At 46.9% G+C, this 24835-nt stretch overlaps 1 protein-coding gene across 2 annotated transcripts in view; it reads right to left on the bottom strand.

The window, feature by feature from the left end:
* Positions 1–24835, bottom strand: part of CENPC (centromere protein C) — a 1111772-nt gene that overhangs the window by 578124 nt on the left and 508813 nt on the right. For both annotated transcript variants that reach the window (XM_086961919.1, XM_086961921.1), the window contains 2 exons: positions 17835–18113; positions 10093–10377 (listed from right to left, as the gene is read on the bottom strand). In XM_086961919.1, the coding sequence (XP_086818045.1) occupies positions 10093–10377; positions 17835–18113 (564 nt within the window). The remainder of the gene's footprint in view (positions 1–10092; positions 10378–17834; positions 18114–24835) is intronic.

The raw sequence follows: 24835 nt of genomic DNA, 5'->3' as shown, positions 1-24835 counted from the left end.
GGGGCGAGCCCGCCTTCAACAACCAGTCGTCGAGGTAGGGGAAGACTGATACCCCCTGCCTGCGCAGATGGGCTGCGACCACCGCCATCACCTTCGTAAACACCCGTGGGGCGCTGGCAAGGCCGAAGGGGAGCACGGTAAACTGAAAGTGCTCTTGGCCTACCATGAACCGTAGGTAACGCCGGTGGGCCGGCAGGACGGGGATGTGGAAATAGGCGTCCTGCAAGTCCAACGCTACCATCCAGTCTCCTGGGTCCAGGGCAGCCAGGACCTGAGCCAAAGTGAGCATCTTGAACTTCTCCGTCCGGAGGAAGCCGTTGACGTTCCGCAGATCCAAGATAGGGCGTAGGCCCCCTTTGCCCTTCTTGGGTACCAGAAAGTAGTGGGAGTAACAGCCACGTCCTACTTCTGGCCCAGGAACGCGCTCGATGGCCCTCTTGGCCAAGAGGGCCGAAACTTCCTCTTGCAGAAGTTGCAAGTGATCCCCCGACACACGGTGGTATTGAGGTGGCATGGATGGAGGGGAAGACTCGAAGGGGAGGGAGAAACCCCTTCGGACAATTTGCAGCACCCACCTGTCCGAAGTGACTGTATGCCAGTGGGAGAGGTGATGGCGAACCCTGCCTCCCACAGGCGTCACATGGGCCTGAAAACTCGGACTAGGAAGGTTTTGAGGCGGGGGCTGCTGAGGGAGGTGTGGACTGGCCTCGCCGCTGACCCCGACCACCGCCGCGGCGGTTCCCACGTCCGCCACCGCGCTGCTGGACATTTTGCGGCGTGTGGCTGGCGGTCCGTGGTGGGGCGCCCCTTCCGTGGCCACGAAAGGAGCGAAAGGCACCCGATTGCTGGCGTGGGGCCGTAAGGCCCAAGGACTTGGCCGTGGCCCTGGAGTCCTTGAAACGTTCCAGCGCATGGTCTGCCTTGTCGCGGAAGAGGCGACGGCCATCAAACGGCATGTCCAGGAGGGTGGCCTGGACATCGGCCGAGAAGTTGGCGGACCTCAACCAGGCGTGGCGTCGAACCGCCACCGTCGTTGCCATCGCCCTGCCCAGTGAGTCCGTGGTATCCAGCCCACACCGGATAGAAAAACGTGCCGCATCTCGGCCGTCCGCAAGGGTTTGGCTGAGTTTAGCCCTGACCTCCTCAGGGCATTGTGGCAGCACCTCCGCAACCGTGTCCCACAGAGTGTGGGTGTAGCGGCCCAAGAGACAGTTGGTGTTCACTGACCGTAGCCCTAGGCTCACAGACGAGAAGACCTTCTTCCCGAACTGCTCATATCTCTTGGATTCCCTGTCGGGCGGGGCCGACGGGAATGCGGTCTGGGAGTTGGAGGCCTGGATGACCAGACTCTCGGGGGTGGGGTGGGTGGACAAAAAGCAAGGGTCGCCCGGTGCCGGGCGGTAGCGTCTGGCCACGTTCCTGTCCACAGGGGGGCCTGTGGCGGGCTTGGACCAAGTGCCCAGAAGAACGTCACACAAGGCCTCGTTGAACGGCAGGAGGGGCTCCGCGGAGCCGGACTGCTGTTTGAGGACCTCAGTGAGGAGATTAGTCCTCACGGCCGCGACGGGGAGCTGAAGGTTTAAGGCCTTAGCTGCCTTCGTCAACACTACACTGTAAGCAGAACCCGCCTCCGAAGCCACAGTCGGGGGCGACGTAAATCCAGTGTCTGGCGAGGTGTCAATACCACTGGCCTCCCCAAGCTCATATGTCCAGTCCTGATGTGACTGGCAATCACGTGCCAGAGGGTCCTCGGACCCCTCCCATTGCTCCTCGTCACCTGGCTCCTGGAGACCAGGATTAACAGCCAGGGCCTCCTCGTGGAGATAGAACTCTCCGAATGCCGACGGAATCGGCGCCCAGCGGCACCCCTCCGACTCCTGAGGAGGACCGTAGGAAACATTGGGGGCGGCAACCACATCGGCTGCCGGGGACGACACCTGAAGGGACGGCGCCGGCGAGGTCGTAGGGTCGACCGGCGAGGTCCCGGATCCGGAGCCGGATCCAGCGAGGTCGTGCGGCGCCGGGACCGAAGTCGCCAGCGGCGCCGGGCCCGAAGTACCCGACGTCGTCGGGGCCGAAGCGCCCGACCCGGAAGGACCTCCAGACGGAGCCGATCGGCCCGAAGGCGCCACGGGAACCGACTGAGGAGGGAGGGCCCTCATGGCCATGAGGTACCTCTCGACCTCCTCCTGCGACGCGCCGTGCCCAGGGACCCGAAGGTGTGGGGCAGGCGGCGACGCTTGCGACTCCCGCGGAGCCGCGTGGGCGGTGTCGCCCGAGTCCCCGGTCGCATCGTGCGAGCGACGGGGCGGGTCGGAGGATCGATGGCGTCGCTCCGACCTCTCATGCCTCTTACCTGAGGACTTGGAACCAGACGATCGGTGTCCACTCCCGGAACGTCGATGACTCCGACCTCGCGACCTGTCCCTCGACCTCCCGTGGGACCGGGACCGGGACCTGGAGCGGCGCGGGGCCGACTGCCTCAGCTCGAGACGCTTGCGGGACCGCTCCCGCCTAGCCTTCGACGTCAGGGCCCGGCAGTCGGAGCAGGTTCGATCGTCGTGGTCGAGGCCTAAGCACTTCAGGCACCGGCGATGGGGGTCCGTGACCGACATGAGTCGGCCGCACTTCGAGCAAGGCTTGAACCCGGGCATCCCTGGCACCGATAGTCGAGAATCGACTAAATAGAGGATCAAAAAGATCAAAAAAAGTTTTCAGTCAAAAAGTGACTGGGGGTAGAGCTTCTTCCGGATCTGCGCTAGCTGGCGCGGAAAAAAGAAGAACTGACGTCAGCGCGCATGGGTGCCGTCTATATACTCCGACGACGTCATCCCGGCGCTCACGACGCCGACGACGGACGCGGAGCCGCAGACGACGCCTACCAGCGCGCAGGGGTATTGCTACGCAAAAATTTCCGGATCCAGTCTGACGCCTGGGGATATTCTAAGGTAAGGAATCTATCACTAACGTGTCTCTTTCAGATAGATTCCTTACCTTAGAATATCCCCATGTGTCAGACTAGATCCGTAAAGTCTTGCTTAGCAGTACCCCTGCGCGTCAATAGGTGGCGTCCTGCGGCTCCGTCACTGGCGTCGTATGAGCCGAGATGACGTCACGGAGACTACTTAGCCAGTTCTGTACACGACTTTCCCCGCCAGGAACGCAGAGCCATGCAAGGTACTGACCACTGGTGCATTGAAACTAGGGCCCTGAAAGGGATTTCCTTACCCTAGTAATCAGTTCACAAAACGGGGAGGATGGGAGGGGCGGTAAGGAATCTATCACTAACTAATGTCTCTTACAGATATATTGTTACACAAGTAGTAACTTGTGCATCTGCAAGAGACACGTTAGTGATAGAATCCTTACTTTAGAATAGATACCCCAGCAGTACCAACCTTGGTGGTGGGTCTGCGAACACTAGTACACCAGAAAGTCACGGAGAACCGAACGGCCAAAGAAGCCGTCTCTCCTGACTTGACTGTAAAGGCAGTAATGCTTGGTAAATGTGTGCAGCGAGGCCCACGTAGCTGCATGACAAATGTCCTGCAAGGGAGCACCGCGTCCCAAAGCAGTAGTGGCTGCCGTTGCCCTGGTGGAATGGGCATGCAGCCCCGCAGGAGGCCAATTAAGAGCTAGTCATCCAGCCAGAACTGTTGTGTGCACTTCAGATAGAACGAGAGCACAGGTTTTGGGTCCAGATGGTGGAGCCCCTCTTCCTCCTTTGAAGGAGGCGGAGGCGGAAAGAAGGTGGGCAAAGTGATGGTCTGCCCGATGTGGATGGGTGTGACAACCTTTGGCAAGAAAGAAGGACGGGTCCTTAAAACCACCTTGTCCAGAAAGGAAAGGAGGTTTGGTAGAAAGAGCCTGGAGTTCACTAACTCTTCGGGCAGAGGTGATAGCTACCAACAAAGCCGTCTTTAGAGTGAGAAGACGTAAGGGACATTTATGAAGGGGCTCAAAGGGAGAGCACATCAGATATGTCAAGACAAGATTCAAGTCCCATTGAGGCATTATGAACGTCACGGGTGGAAACGTGTGCGTAATGTCTTTCAGAAAACAGTTAACAACCAGGGACTTAAAAAGAGAAGGCTGATTCGGAAGCCTTAGAAAGGCGGAGATGGCAGAAAGATAACATTTGACAGAGCCCAGAGCAGAGCCCTGCTGGGCAAAGGAAAGGAGAAACACAAGGACTTCAGAAAGAGGGGCAGAAAGAGGATCCACAGCTTTAGCTGCGCGCCATGCCACAAACGTGTTCCACCTGCAGGCGTACAAAGTTGTAGTGGAGGTACGCCTGGCTGCCAGAATGACATAAGTCACACAAGATCTCTGGGGATAGAGATCAAGAACCCAGCCGTAGTCTATGACTCTATTCCCATAACACACAATGGTGTTGGAATAGTGTCATAGGGGCCATCCCCTATGATGAAGCATGTCACCGTGGGGTAACCCTGGTGAGTGAGGGGACACCTAAAAAAAGGAATATTTTTCCTTTTTTTCTTTCTTGGAACTATTGACACTATTACAACACCATTGTGTGTTATGGAAATAGAGTCATAGACTACGGCTGGGTTCTTGATCTCTGTCCCCAAAGATCTTGTAGGACTTATTAATACTAGGAGGGAGAGCCCTAGCCTTTCTCCTTCTACCTCCCTTTTTGTTTATGTTGCCAGAATGACATCACAGACTTCAGGGGGAAGATCAAAAGCCGTCAACTTTCGCCGCTCAATCTCCACGCTTGGAGGTGGAGGCTGGACAGGTTCGGGTGGAGGACCATCCCATGCTGCTGCGACAGAAGATCCTCCCGAAGAGGCAGTCGGAACAGGGGATCGATCGCCATGCTGAGTAGCTCGAGATACCAATATCTTTGTGCCCAATCCGGAGCTATAAGGATGACTTGGGCTTGGTCGCGCCGAATCTTCTTCAGCACTCATGGCAGAAGTGGTATAGGTGGAAAGGGGTACAACAGACCGCAACTCCACTTGCGACGAAAAGCTTCGGCGAGCGAGTGCCCCCTTGGAAATTCCAACACGCAGAACTGATGACATTGCGCGTTCTCCTAGGTACCAAATAGATCTAATCAAGCCTCTCCCCACTGCAGAAAGAGACCTTGCGCCACGTCCGAGTTCAGATGCCATTCGTGATCCATCATGCACCTGCGGCTGATTTCATCCACCTTGGCGTTCAGAGAAGCTGCCAGGTGTTGAACCACCAAGATAATGCCTTGATGTTCCAGCCATGTCCAGAGACGCAGAGCCGCCTGACATAGGGTCCACGACCCCACCCCGCCCGGTTTGTTGCAGTACCACATGGCGGTGGTGTTGTCCATGAACACCTGCACTACACTTCACAGGACAAAGTGAAGTAATGCCTTCAGTGCAAGTCAGATCGCCCGAAGCTCCTAAAGGTTGATATGGAGCCGGGACTCCGCCGGAGACCAGAAGTCTCTGATCTCCGCCTCTCCCAAGTGGCGTCCCCATCCCAGGAGGGACGCATCCGTCACCAATGTGTGCTCCGGTTGGGAAAAGGAGAGGGATCTGCAATTGACCCAATCGCGATTCGTGAGATACCACTGCAAGTGTTATGCAGTGCCCTCCGCGATCTGGACATGATCGGACAGGTTGCCCTGATGCTGTGCCCACTGGAACTTCAGGTCCCACTGCAGAGCCCGCATATGCCATCTGGCATGTCGCACTAGCAGGATGTAGGAGGCCATGAGGAGCCGGAGGGTCATCCTGACTGAAACCCGGGATAGAGGCTGAAAGATCGGAATTATAGCCTGAACATCCTAGTATGGCCACTTCTGGTGTAGGGAGTAGGTGCAGATGTGTTATCCTAGAGAGGATTACATATACTGATCTCCAAAACTCTCTAATCTTATCTCAATTCCAAGTCATAGGAACAAAGTCAACATGATGTGCCTTGCATTTGGGGCAGATATGCGGCCTAGATGGGTCAATCGAATTAAGTTTAGCGTGGGACATATAGGCGCTCCACAAAAATGTTAAATGAATCAACTTATGGCAGCAATTTAGAGAGACTTCTTTTATTTGGGTACAGCAGAAGGACCAATGGGAGTCTTCTATGGGATGTCCCAAGTAAGGTTTCCAGATCTCTGGATTTTTAGCATCCCTGGTGGGCATTAGTTGCATGTAGGCCTTGTATAACTTGGAAATTTAATGCTCCCCTCCAGCATCAGAGATTACTAGAGTCAAGGGTGTGAATGACTCCAGCTCAAAAGGGACCTCCGGCAACAAGGACCGACGTGAGCAACGGAGCCTATTAAGTAGGAAGCGGTCCATAAACGAGGCTTCACTAAATTTAATATCTTTTGAACAATGAAAAATGTGTCAGTTTGGGAATAACTCACCACAAGTATCTAGTGAATATTTGGCTAGAGTGCGTTGAACTAGTTTCTCTTCGTTGGCGGGTAGCCAAGGATTATTAAGCAAGGGGAGCGCAGAGGAAAATAGCTTGTGGCCACCTTTCAGCCGTGCAAGTTTCCTCCATGCCCAGCTAGTAGTGGACACTGTTTGGATGTCATTTGGGTCCTTTGGGAGCCCTTTGGGTAGGATTGTCTTTAATGGGGTCAGGATTAATAGGTCCGCTTCTAACTTTAAATATGGAATTTGTGCATCTGGATGATACCACGAGTGCGCATAACACTGCGCTGCCAAATAATAAATCTGAAAATTAGGAACACCAATCCCATCTCTATCGTATGGTAGTGTCAAGGTGTCCCAGCTGACTCTTTTCTCCCCCCCAACCAGCCAGATAAGGTGTGTGCGGAGTGTGCTGAAAAACTATTGGGCAAGGGAATGGGCAGGTTTTGAAACAGATATCAAGATTTGGGGAGAACAACCATTTTTATAATCACCACCCTTCCTGCTACTGATAGGGGAAGCTTAATCCAACGTTCCACCTGTTGTTCCTGGGTATGCATGACCGGACCATAATTAAGTATCACCACTTGAGCAGCCTCAATATGTATTTGGATCCCCAAATATCTAGTGGTGTTGGCACACCATTTCAACAGGTATTCACAATCCCACCTAGTTGAACTAGTCCTGAGAGGAAAGATTTCAGATTTTACCCAGTTTATGCCTAGTCCCGAATAGTCACCAAACCTGATAATTTCTCATATTAGCGGTTCCAGATTTTCTTTGGGACGACAGACATAAAGTATAGCATCATCCGCATGTAAGGAGACTAAAAGAGGACCAGGCATAAACTGAAGGCCTCTGTGCAGGTGTCTCTCCTGAAACTGTCGAAATAATGGGTCCATGGCGATAATAAACCACAGTGGTGAAAGCAGACAACCATGTCTGGTACCCTGTGTTAACATAAATTGATAGGACAAGGTTCCATTAAGTCTCAGCCTAGCCGTGGGAGAGGTGTATAACAGAGAGACCAGCTCGATAAACCCCATCGGCATCCCCAGCTTCCTCATTACTGCCAGGAAAAATAGTCATTTGAGGGAATCGAAGGCCTTTTCAGTATCTAGTAATACAGCGGTACCTGGGAGGGTGGGGCCCATTCTATTAATAGTGGCGAACAGGGTGCGGAGATTTAGGGCAGTAGACCTTTGAGACACAAAGCCTGACTGTAGCGGGGAAATAATGAGGTCTAACAATAGTGCAAGTCGCAAGATTTTACAATCAAAATTTAGGAGACACAAATGCCTGTACGATCCACATAAAAGCGTGTCCTTGCTCGGCTTGGGTAGGAGAACGATCACCGCCTCTCTCTGACCAGGGGGGAGTTCTTTCCTTTCAAGTGCCTCATTGTACACTTCTATGAGCTAAGGAGCTAAGATATCCTTATAGGCTTTGTGGAAACAGCCTGTGAACCGTCCAGTCGGCAGTCGAACCATTCATTGCTTTAATAATGAAATGTAAAAATATATGACCTGAAATGTAAGTAGCAGACCGAAAAGTTATTTTATTGATGTGGTTATGTGATTTCAATGATCCAGTACGGCATGTTAGCCCTAAATTACCTCAATACTAGTAACATATTTGTTCTGAATTTGATGATCCAAGAAATTAACTATTACTCTAATTACTTTTTTAACCTATTCTTTTAAGAAATCCAATGCAGTTTATATATTTCTTGATTGCGATTATTTTTATTAATTGGACAATAAAGATTTACCTACTTACCTTACAGAACGTGAGTAAGAGTTGGAGTACTAAACATCAGCTTCATATTTGAATTGTCCAAGATTCTCTAAGGTAGAGAAAAAGTCAATCTCTGAATTAGGACTAGGTGAGGCTTCTATACGCTAACCTAAAAATAATAATCCACATTTGTAAAGCGCACAATCACCCGTAAGGGTCTCTAGGCGCTGGGGGCCGTCGGGAAAATTAAGCAAGTTATTGCCCAGAGTCACATGGTGCTGCCACAAAAGCCAGAACTCTAGTGAAGACACACGGAGCAGTCATGAGACAGAAAGGCAGTACAGTGAACAAGTAGTGCTGAGAACCCATGTGAAGCAGAGCTAAAACCTGTAAGACTGATATCAGGAGGTGGATAAAGGGATCCTAGAGCGCCAGGAAAACAATCCAATCAAGTGTGTTCAGGACCTAGAGAACCTGACTCAAGGACAGAAGTCTTTATTTGTCATGACAAACAAAGATGTTCAAAGGCCTCAACTCTAAAATGTGGCTTCTATCCTACTTTGGGGCGAAGACCTTCATGGAATAGTTATACTGTGCTTCCACCCAACCCCCTTCTACAAGTTAACCACTGCAAATACCCTTCTCATAGCAAGGAAAGAGCTTCTAAGAGCAAGAGGCCTCGACAGAGATGCACTTCCTGGTTAATGGCAGTCAACCTGGAGGAGTGGACAGAAATGGGAGGGTGGAACCCTTGGAGACACTTTATATCAACCAGTAACCAGTTATAATAGATTCCACAGAGATTTAAAAAAAATGTGAGCCTCTTCCCCTGACCAGAAGCTGAAGGCAGAGAGAGGGCAAACAGAAAAACAGAAGTGGAGTTAAGGAGACGGAACAAGAAAAAATGGTGGTCGGAGGGGATGACGGAGACTGGAGCTGGTGCAATCGTCCTTTAGATCCACATCTCCAGGAAAAGGAGGATTAGAACTGTTGCAGGGCTTGCACCAGATAGGAAAGTTGATATTGCCGGAAGGATGCACCCTGAAATAGCTACAAAGCCAACAACATGGCTGGTAAAACAGATTGACAGGAGGTGTGTCCAAGAGAGTAGGCAATGGCTCAATTAAGTTGGGAGAGAATCGGGGGTTGTTAGTAGACAGGACCCAAGGCAAAGTCGCACGAGCACCAGTAAAGTGACTGGACCTGTAGTCTGTTCTGTGACAATGATTATGTTTTGCATGTGTATTAAAGCACTTTTCTATACCAAAATAAAGCAGTGGGGTAGACAATCAGTTACTGTTCTGCTAGACAACTGTGAACTCCTGAGCTCGTACTGTTCTGCTAGACAACTGTGAACTCCTGAGCTCGTATACACCCCAAATCTACCTCCCTAAGAGGCCTACGACAGCAATAGGCATAGTAAGACCATCCCTGGAACATCAGATGTTTATGACCCCAGCTCACACAACTATGACACATGAGCCCTGTTTGCCTGGTGACATCCCCCACCCCGTCCCACCCTTCCTCTAAATGGGGTCTGACAATGTGATCTTCCACTTCTGGAGGGGACCAATTCTTCTTCAGAAGCTTCTATCATAATGATTTGCATACACCGAGGTATGTAAAATAGGAGCTTCTTCTTGTAGCATATTATTCCTCTTGAAACAAGGAATAAAAGGAACTAACAGCAAAGTCACTGGTGAGAAATGGGTTGATTGGAGCGCAGGGAACGTGCAGAAGAAGGCAAAGACTAACTCACTACCACTAAAATGGAGAATGAATGCTCCTAAGACTTTGCTTTATCATTTCCTTCGCTTACTCTGTGTTTCAGGAGAATGAGGAAGTCTGGGCTTGGAGAAATAATAAAGAAATTTAAGTATTGAAGATTAACCATGTCGTTAGACTGCTGTCCCCTTATAGAAAGTTACACCTTACAACACTTACAGAGAACAATAACACATTAATAGCTTACTTGCTGAAAGTTGCTGATTCCGTTTCCCCGACGCCCTTGTCTGTGCCTTAACTGAAGAGATTAATAAATCATGCTCGGGATTTGCAGCAGCCAAAGGCGATGCAGATTTGACTTTGAGTTCTCGTTTGGAAACAGAGGAAAGAGGTTTAACCTCATTTTGAGATGGAAATGGCTGAATGGCTGGTGCTTTTTCCCCATCATCACCACGTGGCAAAGTCAGTTGATTCTTTTCCAAAATTCCTTTCTCTGAGCCATCTGTTGTTTTCTTTTTGCTTAGTTGTTTTTCTGCAAAGGAAATGGTGCATTCCATTCATTGAAGTAAATTTGGTGTTACTAGTCTTTCAGGTCAAATTTCATTTCAATGTATTCATTGACATTTGGCCAGGGTTCTAGATCCCATGCAATAGGGCTATGAAAATAAATTAGAAATATAATCATTTGAAATGGACGAAAAAGGCAGGAAGAAAAATAAAAAAGCCAAATTTAATGAAATGTTTTTAAAAAGCAGTTTAATTTATTCTAGAATGCTTTTTTGTTAAGCCAATTTATCTGTCTCAGTGTAGATTTCACTCTGTTGCAGGCTTATTAGGTCAGCTGCTAGCATGCGCATTTGTCCATGAGGTGATATCTTGATTGGACATACGAGCGAAATGAAAGCAGGTGCACAAAAAAGAGAAACAATCATAGAACATCAAAGAACCTATTTCACAAGACTAAGCAAAATCAGGCAGTCAGATTATACCAAAATAACTAAAACGCAGTAAAAACGGTACTGAAATCATTTCATTGGCTCCCATACACAAGGCATTTATTGACCTAAAAGGTCTGTGCCTCTTACAGACACTGGTACCCTACTACACGCCAGCAAGGTCCCTTTATCAACCACCTCATATCCAAGGACCAAAGTGTCGAACAGGCAGGTTGCTGTATTCAGTGACACACATCTGAGGGCAGGGGACAAACAAATCTGATTGAAGACACCAGAAAATTGATACATTTAGGTTGGCTTTGAACCTCAAGTCTGTGGGCTGTCGACTAAAGAGTAACAAATAAAGGACCACTTGTTACAGATCCTGTGACTTTTTACTCGATCAAGATCCCGCAATCCTGCGGCAAACGCATAGCTCGAAGATAATATACACATTTGAATGTGCCCCTTGTTGTGGTTGACAATAGCATCTAGCAGCCTTATGGTATTTTAATAAAGGTGTGGTGACTAGCTCAATTAAGCCACAGGAACCCTCAATAGGATAAGACAGACAAGCGCCAGACTCAGGAGGTTATCAGACCCTGCTGTACAACCGTGGAGAGTAAGGAATTTGATTGCCATTAGTAAGCTGTTTGGGGGTAGATAGGACCTTCATAGGGAGTCCGACCTAGCAGACACTTGGGATTTACAAAGAACTTACATTCACGCCATGCTCTGGCAACTCATGTCCCCAGAGTTGTCCCTTTGCAGCAAGTGGCATATCCTTTAGTACTGCTTGCACATCAACAGAAAATTCAGTGTGGCACATCTAGGCATGAACCACAGGAAAAAGTGTGTACCTACAGAACAGCCTGTGTCGGGTAACCCTATGTCACATTTCTGAAATTGCATTTAGGCAGTCTTTCTCCCACTTGAGAAAATGACCACTCATTTAATTTAAGAGGCATATTACAGTTAAGACTGCAGTTTCCCATATGGCATATGAAAAAATGAGCCCAAAATCTGGGTTCGGAGACCTGTCTTGAGTTGTGGCTAAACACAAAATATTATTTAGTGTAGCCAAAAACAGAAAGAAAAAATGTCTTTCTTGAGTCCCCTCACCCACCGGAGTTTCCTCACGGTGACATGCTTCATCACTGGGGCCATCCCAGTTCTCTACAAAAAAGGGGCGTGCTACGACTTGCGAACTACGTAGGAGCACTTTAGTTGTGAAGGACTATGTGTGGTGCAAAAAAAGTGTAGTGAGGTGGAGTGGGTGAGTAAGTGAATTTTAAAAATACCGTGCTAGTGGGCCTCAATAATTTATTCTGCTCCTAGGTTGGTATATTAAAAATAGGGTTTATGCTGTGGACCGACCGACTATGAAGGTAGGTTCAGTATATGGTCAACATGTTTCACGCTACCCCTGGCGTTTCTTCAGGACCATACAGGGACCAGCCCTGTATGTGCCACTTCTAGAAACCTAAATCAAGGTTAACGATTGATTAATGTAAAAAAAGTAGTGCGCTCTGTCAGCTGCGTCCAGAGCGCACTTAATGGAAGCGTTGGAGATCAGCTTCCCCTCCTGGATTAGCATCTCAGCCCCTTCCTTGTATTGATCAGGCAGGTGTTGCAAAAGGGTCTCTAGTGTATCGTAGTGCGCCCTGTCATAACGCGCCAGGAGCGCTTGTGTGTTTGAGATGCGCCATATGTTGGCTGCCTGTGCTGCTACCCTCTTCCCTGAAGCCTCAAAGACCTTGGATTCTTTGTCTGGGGAAGGAGCATCACCCGTAGTCTGAGAATTGGCCCTCTTCCGGGCATTCGAGACGACCAGGGAGTCCAGAGGCCACTGTCCTTTATTGTTAGTTGGATCAGTAGGCGCCGCTTTGTATTTTTTGTCAATCCTTGGGTTGATGACTCTCGCCCTGGTAGGTTCTTTGAAGACCTCAGCAGCATGCTTCTGAAAGCCTTTCAGCATTGGCAGAGTTTTCACAGTCTTTTCAGACACAGAAAAGGTGTCAAAGAGGAAATCTACATCCACAGGGTCAGCATGCAGCTGGATATTGTGATTGGCTGCGGCCCGTTCAATGAGGGCATTGAAAGCAGCAGAGTCTTCAGTAGGTGAAGTTTTAGGAGAGAAGAGCTGAGGGTCTTGTCCCGAATGTGGATCCCCAGGGTCACCACCGGCTGACCAGGGCTCAGTTGCATCCTCCGGGTCTGTGTAGACCGGATAGCTATATTCATCCTCGTCATCGCCCTCACCAGCGTCCACATTGGAGTAAATGGGCGAGACCTCGTGAGCTTGTGGTGAAAGGGGCTCAACCAAGGCTGGAGTACCAGCAGAGTCCATTTTCTTCTTTAGGGGGATTTTGTAGGACTCCAAGTGGGGTTCTGGGGTGATTTTTCTCTTCAGAAGGGAAAGCCTGCCCGTTTCGGCGTCTATGAAATGTTCTTGACGCTCCTCCTCCGAGTGTTGTCGAGACCGCGGGCCATGGACCACCAACGATGCCTTCGGCGCCAAAGATACCTTCTCGGGAAAGCCGGCCCCCGTCCTAGCAGCGGAAGCCTTCGGCGCCGTCTTAGGCGGCAAGGTAAAGAGGATCGGCGTGGACGCCTTAGCCGGTTTTTCCAGAGGCTTGGCAGGGTGAGGGTCCTTCGGCTCGACTGCCGCGGCGCCGTCTCTAATGCGCTGCAGGGACTCCGTGACCTTCTTCGTGAACGCGGCAGATGGACGTGCCGGTTCAACGGAGTCCTTCGAGGACGGTTTCGGAGTCGAGTCCTTCAAGGCCACTTTCGGAGTCGACTCACGTGGCCCAGCACCCTTGGCCTTGTCGTGTGGAAGCTGGGCAGAGAGGACATTAGGGTCATCGGGCCGCTTCCTCGGGTCGCCCGGAGACTTCTTGGGGTCGTCGACAGCCTTCTTGTGCTCGACCCGACTCTTGCCGGCGCGATCGTCTTCGGCGCCGATGCGCCCGTGTCGAACCCCTTCACCTTAGTCTTCGACGCGGTAGCCTTAGGCTCGGCCATCTTGACTTGGCCCTTCGGCTCGACGGCCATCTTAGGTTTCTTCGGCGCCGAGGCCTCCGAAGTCTTCGATCCGACCAATGCGATGCGCACTTTCGGTTTCGATATCTGCACCTGCGCAGTATCTGGCGTCAAGACCGTAGCTTTCACTTTCGGTTTCATTTTCACCGGGAGTGACTAGGTAACAATGTCCGTAGCCGGGCCTGCAGGCGGGGCCGAGGAACTCATATCAAGGTCTTGGGTAAGGCCCGAAGGAGATCCCTCGACCTGGGCCTTATAGATTGGCACGGCCCCAGAGTCAGTCTGAGGAAGCTCCTCGTCCGAGCTATCCTCCATGGCCCGAGGGTCCCGTCGTCGTCTTCTACCTCCTCGACGACTTCTCCGCTTTCGAAAGCTTCAGCCTCAGCGTCGTAGTCTTCCTCGACATCCGACGCGGGGTTTGATTCTGAGACGTCCTGGATATCTTCATCCTCGACCTCCCCAGCATCGAAAATGTCCGTAGGCGCCGGTGCAGATTGCTGGGCCTCCAGGCGCGCAGCTCGACGGAGCTTGAGTGTCTTCTTGGACCTGAATCTTGAACAGGCCATACACTTGGCCTCATCGTGGTCCGGCGACAGACACTTGTTGCACACCGGGTGGACATCGATGTGCGGGTACTTCGAGTTACAGACCGGACATCTTTTGAATGGACTTCGGTCCATGATGGATGGTCGATGAGTCTGGAGCGTCGACAAGGCCTTCCGCGCCGAGAGCACGCGGAAGCACAGAGCTCGGCTCGGAGCCGAAGTAAAGTTGTGAAGCCGAACGCAAGACAATACCGACGTAAGACTAAAGACCTTTTGGTCTCAAGGAAAGTTTTTCTATCGATTCCGACAAGAGGGAACCAAAGACATCCGAACCCAATGGCGGAAAAAAACAATCTGGGGATGGAGTCGATGCCCATGCGCACTGTAGTCCAGGGGAGGAGCCACCTATCTCGTGATACTTCGAAGACTCTTCCAGGACAACAATGTGCAATCATCCGGACCCAACACTAGGCGGCGATCTATGCACAGATATGAATTCAGCAGCCCACATGCCTCGAACATATTATTTTCTGTTTAGCCACAACACAAGACAGGTCTCCGAACCCAGATTTTGGGCTCATTTTAACATATGACGCTTTAGGAGGGCGACCTGTTCTTAAGTACCTCCATTTCCCTCTGGTTATACACATCCCATATGGCATAGACACAACATCCAATGTATATACCACTGGTGGTGCAAAGTATTCTGCAATGTAAGTTTTTGTGCCACATGGAGTCTAGGCATTTGGAGTCACTGTACGGTGGTCATCTATCGAAAGTCTTGTGGCCCAGTTTTGTTGGAAAGGCTTGACCACCAAACTCTCAGAAGAAGCATGAGATAACAAAAAATGTAAAAACTTGGAAAAGTGAATACAAGCCCAATAGCTTAGAGTTTTGTTTGAGAACTGCCAGCACCAAAAGAGTTTCTCCTAAGCAGTTTGCCATAGTGCTAGTAGACCTCCATTAAACGGTAGAACACAGCAGCAAGAGTTTTGTTGGTATGCTAAATTTGGGCTCATAAGATGGAAAAGGCAACTCTTAGGCACGTAAAACAAATTTTCTCGGGCGGGGGGCACAAGGACAGAGGCAATCAACTTCAGAGGAAGAATTAAGGTCCTGAAGTTTTAAATAAATCCCGGCACCTGTGTGATATAAGAAGGGTACGAGTCTACCCTCTGAATTTCGTGTTCCTTAACGCACCTATAATTCAGGCTGAGCAGATCAAGCACATCTGGAGCAAGATCAAAACATTCTTGAATGCTCAAAAAACTCTTGGTCTAGGAAAAGAGGCTGGTCTTCAAAGAAAGCTTTGCTCTTCTTGCTAGTCACACTAAGAATTTCCTTTCATTTTCAAGGGTGAGACCGCTCCAGAGGCACGTGTGCACCTTCCGTTTTCTTTGAAAAAAGCTCCAGAGGCAGCTATGAAATTAGAGCTGCAGATGATGTCTTAAGTATTGTTGAAGGCAGTCGCAAGAACATTTTGGACAGTGGTGGCATCTGAGGCAGCAGTGTCCAGGCAACCTCGTCCCACAGAACACAGAAACAGTAGAGAGAAAATGTCCAATAGGGACTTGAGTCGGATCTGCAGATGGAGCCACCTAATAATGGATGACAAAAAATGATGGATTTGAGGAGGGGCGTGTTGGTTGTTTGCAGACAAACATTGTTGCCCTAAACCCAATCAAAGTATTCACGAACGCCAGGCGTGATTCACAAAGGTAACTTACAATTTTGAGTAAGTTTACACTCTTGTAGAAGTTTACTCATTTTCATTAACATAAAAATTGTTTTAATATTTATGTTCATGTTAAATAAACTTTCTTCATTTTTCCCATACTTTACTATGCAGAGATATTCGCCCAGACTGTGGAGTCTCCCTATGGTAAACTACAGTGAACACTTTAAAAACATCTTATATTTTGAAAAGATCTCATCCAGAAAGGACGGTCAGGAAAGGAAGTTGGAAAAGGAAACTGTCTGACTTATGAGGTAGTCAGCTACCACGTTTGGAAAGAAGTGTAAACTATTTAGGGTACTTTGACGTAAGGAAACAGTATAACGTTCTTTAGTGCTGTGATCCTGAAGTTCACCACTCAATCTGGAAAATGTAATAGCTACCAGGAATGTCACCCTTCAGATAAATGGTGGGAGTTTTGATTAATGCATGGGCTTACAAGTAGGACACATTAATTTAAATAGGATAATGTTAACTTTCCAGAATATAGAAGGCCTTCAAATGGGGGGAAACATGCTCCTTCGGTCCTTTCGGGAATCTTTGGTCACAAGAACAGTAAAAAAAGCATTCAAATGACACTTTATCAACGTAACAGCAGACAAATGAACCTTATATAAAGAAAATCAAAGTCTCCCGTTGGTCCGCTAAAGAAGGCACAGCAATAAACTTTCTTAAAAAGTTCTTGGCTCAACCGGCTCTGCAAAAACCTTATGCAGAATCACATTTACAAGAAGTCATATAAATCTAGTGGAAGGATACATGTTGACTGTTGCAGTATATACACAGAAATATAGCAGAATTAGATGGTCATATTGCATGTACTCAGGAGCCAGGGTGTCAACCTTACTTATGACAGGCTCGAGAGGAGGAATTACCCCAACAACCAATTACAAAGCCCAGGAAGCACACACTCCACCGGTGAAGCTGATCTAAATACCACAAGTATCTTGGCCAGCCCAAGCCATGACAATGATTGAGTGATGAGAACTATAACAGGAAGACGGCTGGGGGCCGGGCGCACAAAAAATTTAAAGGGATAATCTATAATAAACCATGATACTTGCCTTTGCGAGCTGAAAAGCAGAAAAGGGGGGCCTGCCTAGCTACACAAAGGAAGGTCACTCTGGAATGGGCTAGGGGAGACCAGGATACAAAGCACAGCAGCCCGAGCACCAGTAAAGTACTTGCATCTGTAGTCTGTTCTGTGAGAACAAATATGTTTTAAATATGCATTAAAGCACTTTGCTTTAGGAAAGTAAAGCAATGAATTAGACAATCAGTTATCTCCACCCCCCAATCTCTACCTTCCTCGAATTGGGGCCTAACAATGTGTTATTTCAGTTCTGCTGGGGACCACTTCTCCTTCTACAGAATCTTCCTCTGGTTTGCATACAGGAGGCGTTTAGATGGGAGCTTCATAAATCACATTCTTCCTCTTGAAACAAGGAATGAAAGGAACTGGTGACAAATTAATTGGGAGCGCAGAGAAAGTGAAGAGGTGGCAAAGATGGTAACTCAATATCGCTAAACTAGGGGGGATGCTCTTAAGATTTTGCTTTATCTCTTCCTTCACTCACTCTGTGTATCCGGAGAATGGGGAAGTCTGGGTTGCCAGAGATGTGACAGAAAAAAGGAAATGAAGATTTACCATGTCTTTAGACTGCATCCCCCTTATAGAAGGTTACGCTGTACAACACTTACGGAGAACAATAATACACTAATAGCTTACTTGTTGAAACATGCCGTTTTCTTGACACCTTTTTCTTTCCTTTAGCTTTAGAGGTTAACGAATCCTGCTCTGGATGTGCAGCAGCCAAAGTCGACGCAGGTCTGCCTCTGCGTCCTTGTTTGGGAACAGAGGAAGGAGGGTTAACTTCATTTTGAGATAGATATGGCTCACGGTCTGGATTGTTTTCCCTATCATCACTGCCTGGCAAAGGCAGATAATTTGCATCCAAAACGCCTTTCTCTGCACCACCAGCTGCTTGGTTTTTGCTTAGTTGTTTTTCTGGAAAGGAAAGGGTGCATTTATTGAAGTAAAGTAGATATATCTTGTCTTTAAGGTCAAATTTTCTTTTAATGAATTCATTGGTATTTGGCCAGGGTTCTAGATTGCATACAATAATACAATTGTGAAAATTAATTTGAAAAGGAGGAAAAAGGTAACAAGAGCAAATAAAATACACAATTTAGACGGAGATTATGTAAACCTTTATCAGTTTCAGGTTAACCAAAAATGCAGCTCTTACAACAATAGCCACAATACATAGCGAGCAGCTGAGGAGACAACCCCATACTTAGAACAACAAATACATAGGGATCATTCAACCAGTGACAATGCAGTGAAATAGCGAAGACACACTACCAATCACGCCCTAATGCTCTGAGGGCAAAGGAACTCCAAATGTCGGTGTTGCCCCCAATTGAGGGATTGTCTGCCGGAGCTACAAACCTTTTCGCCAGGGCCCTCCATGTGACCAAGTCATCGCCCAGATTGGCATTCCTCCTGTTCTACTTCATTTGAAGTTTCTCCTTTAAAGCCCCCTCCACTACACCCCTGTCTCAGTGCTCCTCCGACAGGGCACGATGCCCCATCCTTCTGATAGCCACCCTCCACTGGCCCAGCACCAAAGCCAACTGTAAAAAAAATTTAGGAGGAAAAAAGCAGTTTCAAAATTTGATCTGAATGCCTTTTTGTTCGGGCAAATTATCTAACTCACTGGGGATTTTACTTCTTTGTAGGCTTATCAGCACAGCTACTAGCATACTAATTGTCCATAAGGTCATATCTGGATTGGACATACGAGAAAAATGAAAGTATACAAAAAAGAGAAACACCCTACATCATCAAAGAACCTAATTCACAGACTGCAGAGACAGTATAATCAGGCAGCCAGATTATACTAAAATAACTACGGTACTGAAATCATTCCATTGGCTCCCCTACACAAGGCATTTATTGACCTAGATGTTCTGTGCTGCTTACAGACACTGGTACCCTACTACACCCCAGAAAGGTCGCTTTATCAGCCACCACATATCCAAAGGTCAAAGTGACAAACAGGCAGATTCCTGTATTTAGTTACACACATCTGACGGCAGGGCTCAAACAACTCTGAAACACCTGAAAATAAATACATTGAAGTTGGCTTTGAACCTCGAGCACATGGGCTATCGACTAAAGAGTAACAAGTAAAGGACAATCCTTAAAGCTTTGCTGACTTTTTACCCTAAGCAAGATCCCTTAGTTCTGGCCTTAAACACACAGCTAAAATAAACTGTAAAACAAACACTTAAATATGCCTCCTTGTTGTTAATGACACCAGCATAGCAGCCTAATGGTATTTTGAAAAACTGTGGGGGACCCTGGTTACATCCGACCTGAAGGATTGAAAATGAACATGAAATGGAGCTCCCTTGCTGAAAATCAAGTCTGCGACAGTAAGGGCTGCCCGAAATTTTGGGAGAGGGTCTCGCGATCCTGGGCCTCAGTGCAAGATGTGATCTCAGTGAGCTGGACCCAAGGGACCTCCTGCCTTAGGGGGGTCGGTCCTTGACGGACTGAGACAGTGATTCAGTGCCTCCTATTGTGTGTGTAATATGTATTACTGGCGTAATGCACTTTAGAGGCGAGCAGTGTATCTTCATTTGAAATCTTCAACCAAAAGATTGTTTAAAATAAAACAAAATGAAAAAACAGTAGAAAAAACTGGATAGGAAAAGGTGTGACGCTGGGCACTGTATATCATGTAGATATCAAACAGAATAAAGAGCCAAGTAAGGAGGAGGAAACTGTCTGTGCCCCTAAAGAAAATGTAAATATCCTCAAACACATGCCGCACCCATATGGGACATAGGCTTTATGTAAACTGGTCAAATGTGACATACTCCATTCTTATGCATGGGAGAAACAATTAGGATACAAATTGGGTAGCTGGAGCATGCAGGCAGCCACTAGTGAAGGATGTCTCTTGAAATGCCTGGGTGGAAAACCCATGCCTAGCAAGGGTGTGACAATAGGCAGGACAAGCATAAGTGACACCAGGGAGAGTGAAAGGAAGCAATCATTTGACCAAGGCACATACCTACATGTAATATTTTCATTCAAAGCATGTAGTGTGACATTGGAAAAATGTTTTATCAGAATGAGTCATGAAATAACATTAATGAAATGGCTCTTAAATACAGAAGAAAGGTTGAGACCATTCCATGACAGAATAAAAAAACTGTTTTGGTTCTGAACGAGGTCAAATATTGTCTCTTGGAAGTGTTCAAAGAATTCTTGTTCTCTAAGAATAGTTCTACCTAAAGCAGATTACTTTGTGCCAAAAAAAAAAATGTTCAATTTGGAAAAAGTCAAATCGTTGAAAAATAGAGTTCTAAAGTTAGAAGTTTTGTTTTGAAAAGTGAAGGTCGAACGCAGAGTTCATCAGAACGCTGTGTGCCAAATCAAAAGTCGATGTCATTGTTTGGAGAAAACATCAAATCTTTTAAGCTGGAAAAGAATTAGTCTACTACTGTAGGTGAAAGTTGGACTATCTCGTTTAGCAGATCAATCGTACACAGATGTGAAGCATCGCCGTCAGTCGTATTAGCAATGTTCGCAGTAGATTGTACCTGTGTGCCTGTTGTTCCTCATATCTCACCGCCAGAAGTTTGTGTTGGTGAGACCTCCATGAATGCAGTCATCAGGATTGGTAGCCGTTAAGGACAACACAGTGCATGAGCCGCTACTGGTCCAAGCAAAGTATCAACTTCCATTGGCATGACTGATGGGGGTGTCAGACAGATGTCTAGCACGCATTCTTCTCCACATAGCAGGCATCGTAGAACAGGTAAGATGCAATCTTGCCAGATTGGTCTAAATGATAGAAACCATGTGGTATTCAGATCTCTTAAACGAGCCAAGCTCAAAATTTGGATTATGCGCTCATGACACCTCATCGCCAGAAGAGAGTTCTCCACAGTGATCTGGGCGTCGTTGGTGGATTGGCTTGCCATATCGGAGCACAAGTAGCAAAAATAAAAAAATAATTTCTGCTGCGTGTTCCAGAACGAGAGGCAGTCTGCCAAACACAGAGTGCACGAAGTTTGGAAATATACCAAAACTGCTTCAAATGGTGCCAACAGCCGCGAAAAAACTGTCTTAAATACATGTACAATACCACTGGTATCAGACATGTTTAAGATACGACCTAACATTTCTACGAAATGTATAGGGCAGTTTGTGGATAAAGGTGCATGTATCTCTGCAGAAGACCGTGCAACTTGCAGTTCCTACGTCTCTCTGGACGAGGTCAGTGGCACAGTTTTTTGTAAAAGAATTGCTTTCATTCTGCTTAAAGTATCAATTCGTATAGAAGAGATGTTCAGTGAAGGCCATAACCGCGACTCCACGTCAGTCTTAGCTTTAAGAAACAATACTTGCATACAAGTGACCATGGCTGACACAGTTACGAGATAGGCTATTCCTGGCAACATTCCACAACAGCTGTGATCATTCAACATAATGTAGCTTCCATTAGAAAGCTGCCTAAAAATTGGATCTATCACTGCAGCTGGAGAACATTGCAGGTGGCAGGATAAGTTAGTCGGGGAACCATCACAGGCTCCGTGTAAGTTAATACCCTGACATAAAAGTGTACCGCTTAGTGCGCTGTTGCAATTTGAACCACTAAGAAATACCTCTTTTCCCCCACAACAACATCTGTGTGTGTATGGTAATTCCCAGGTTGACTTGATGTATTCCTTATCCAACCTTTCATACACGGCAACTGGTATGTGTTTCAAACAGTATTGAAAATTGTGACAGGCAGAGTGATAATCCCATGTATAAGCCATTCTGTTGCAGGTTTTTCTGAAACAGTTCACGGTAATCTCTCCAGTTTCTTAATGCTCAGCACCGTATAGTCTGTTCCAGTCTGTGCCGAAGTGATTTGTTTATCTGTAAGGTTAAATACAGAAAACAATGACGTGGTGTTGATTAGACGCCATGGCACATATCTTGAACGAAGATTTTGCAACGTCCACCCTAAAAGCATTATAGAACGTAAATGTGACTATCCATGCTATAGCATGAGCAAGTCCTGTTCCATTATGTCTATGGCAGAGGATAAAATGCTGTCCAAAGAATAAATTCTGGTTGACAGTTGTTAACCCATTGTCAACTACAGAGAGTGCTTTCTCTAAATTAATACGATCAATTTCTCATATTCTTTCTGCATTCTCTGCCTGTGTCACTTTCCAAGCTTCATTATAAATGGCATATATACCTGCGTATATAAAACGTTTATGACGTCGTTTTGCAGGACCTTGTAAGAAGTCCCTTAAGTCAACGCCATCTTTAAGTAAAGATACGTGTTGCTTAACCTCTAAGTGTAGATTTTTGTAACCACTCAAAGCACAGTTTTCCTACACTGTATGCTGTTACTATCCGGGGGTGTTGTCTCTGGACATATCTTAGATCTGGCCTAGTTAATGTAAACCCTTATGTCTTGTTCAGGAATCTATTTTGACAGTTATTCGTGTCCGTGGGCCAGATTAACCATTTTTTCCAACCAGGATCAGTTCTGTTTTTTAGTAAAATAGTTTTTACGTCGACCCCTCCCTCTGAAGTGTTTCTACTATCAGCTGTAGGTGCAGGTATGGACAGTTTGTTCAAATCTTTTATCTTGGCTAGGCCAAGGCAGGATGTCTGTTGCACAGTGTCGTTCAAAAACATTATTTGTTCAGGGTTATGCAGCCTCTAAATAAAGCTTCTATTCCCTGCACCTGCCAGTCTTTTGAGCCCCAGACAGTTTTTGTCTCAATGTTGTCTTTCCAAAAGTCAAAACCTAATGAGGAAAGCTGGGCATAAAAGGCAGCAGAATAAATTTGCTTAGTATTAGTCAACATACTTTTCATTCCGGTCTTATTACCATGTTTAAAGTAAAATGTTTCAGGATCTGTGGTATTAAAACCTGAGAAGTATGGACATGTTTCATAGAATCTTTTTGAGAAACATTTGGTGGTGTTGGACAATGTTCCCATTGATTGAAAGTATAAACATTTCTAAGGTTCGCAGATTTGTGCAAATAATGATGACCATAATGATTAAAACAATGCATTTGTTCATAATCTGATGAACCTTCTAAGTATTCATGTTTTGTAAATTTTGCAGACATCTCTAAGTCTGACATCATATTATTAACAGTCTCAAAGTCCCAATCATCAGAAAATGTGCTGGGTGAAAAAGTCACTCAAGGAAACCTTGAATTGATGTGGAATCTTCAACAGCTCTGCAGGGCCAAAGATGTCATAATCAGTTCTGTCCCATGCTATACCTCCAGGTATAGGAACGGCTGTGATGTTCACTGATGTCAAGTCTCTTTGTTCATGATGAGATGATTTGTGTGGCTTCAGGAGCAAGTTGAAGCTCTTACTTGCTGTGCCCATTTTACTATATCTTCCATTTATCAGCATTCCCAAACTTAATACAAGAATTAGCCAAAGTAGGAGGAAATGTACGCCTAGCACAATCCAAAGTTCAACCCATGGTGAAACCAGGTAAGTTTTTTCAAGTTGCTGAAAAAGTTCTGTTACTTGTTCTTTAAAAGTTTAATTTTCTGGAGTCATTTCAGGCTCACTGGGATCCTCGGAAAACGTATCCAAGTTAATGAAATAGCCAGAGGCAGTTCTATCAATAGTTGGTATTGCATCAGGATTCTTTGAAATCACTGGAAATACTGGATCCTTTGTCATATTAGTATAGTCAGATGCTACATCATTGTAGACAGGAGTGTCTTGACGAATTGTTATTTGGGTCTCATGAGGCACACGTTCCATGGTTTTGTTGCATAGTCCTTTATTCTGTCTTCAAATGTGATGAGTCTCTCAATTTGAACCTCTTGGACAGTAGCAAGATTTGATTGTCTGCTACATCTATGGAGTCCACTGGGCCTACTACTTATTATCGGCCACATGATGTGGTTTTACAAGGTTGATGGATACGATCCTTTTCTCCATTCTTTCAGCAAGGGGCGGCAGTAACACTGTTCTTGATCCGTGGATTGCTAGCACAGTTACTGGTTTTCTGTAAGAGGGCCCAAATTCCTTCTTATCTGAGATCTTTTCTCTGACTAGATCCCCAATCTTTGGAATCCAGGTAGGCCTTGCTGGGACAGGTGGTTTTTCTTCAGTGGTCGTTGGCTTCTGTAATGTGTTGCTTAGACTTCTCCTTGTTTCATTTAAGTCCTGCAAAACAGCCAAACGGTCTTTGATATCAAAGGGTTTTTGTTCTACCACTGAAGTGTGACGATCGAGATCCTGGATAAGCATTCTAGTACCAAAAAGGGTTTCATATGGAGTGATTCCACCCAGAGAATTTCTTGGCAGATTATTTAAACTACGTTGGACACTTATTAGATGTTTGACCAACCAGTCACTCAAACCTAATACCCAAGCTGTTATAGATTGCTTCATGTCCTGGTTTTTTCTTTCCACTACAGAATTCCCCTCAGGATGGAATGGACTCGAATACCACAATGCAACGCCCATGCTGGTCATGGTTTCTTTGTAAGCTTTGGAGCTAAACGCGGGACCCTGGTCAGAATGTAGCGTGCTGACTGCGAATGTGCCGATAAAGACTCGCAAATCTTTTATAAGAGTTCGGGCATCAGCCGAGCACTGAGGCCACATCCAAACGAATCAGTCATAATAGTTGTGGGACCACACTTGTCCATAGTGACGTCT

The sequence above is a fragment of the Lissotriton vulgaris genome, chromosome 3_1 (assembly GCF_964263255.1).
Source record: "Lissotriton vulgaris chromosome 3_1, aLisVul1.2, whole genome shotgun sequence".
Classification (NCBI taxonomy): Eukaryota; Metazoa; Chordata; class Amphibia; order Caudata; family Salamandridae; genus Lissotriton; species Lissotriton vulgaris.
The sequence above is the reverse complement of the archived record's forward strand: the minus strand, read 5'-3'. Positions and strand labels throughout refer to the sequence as shown.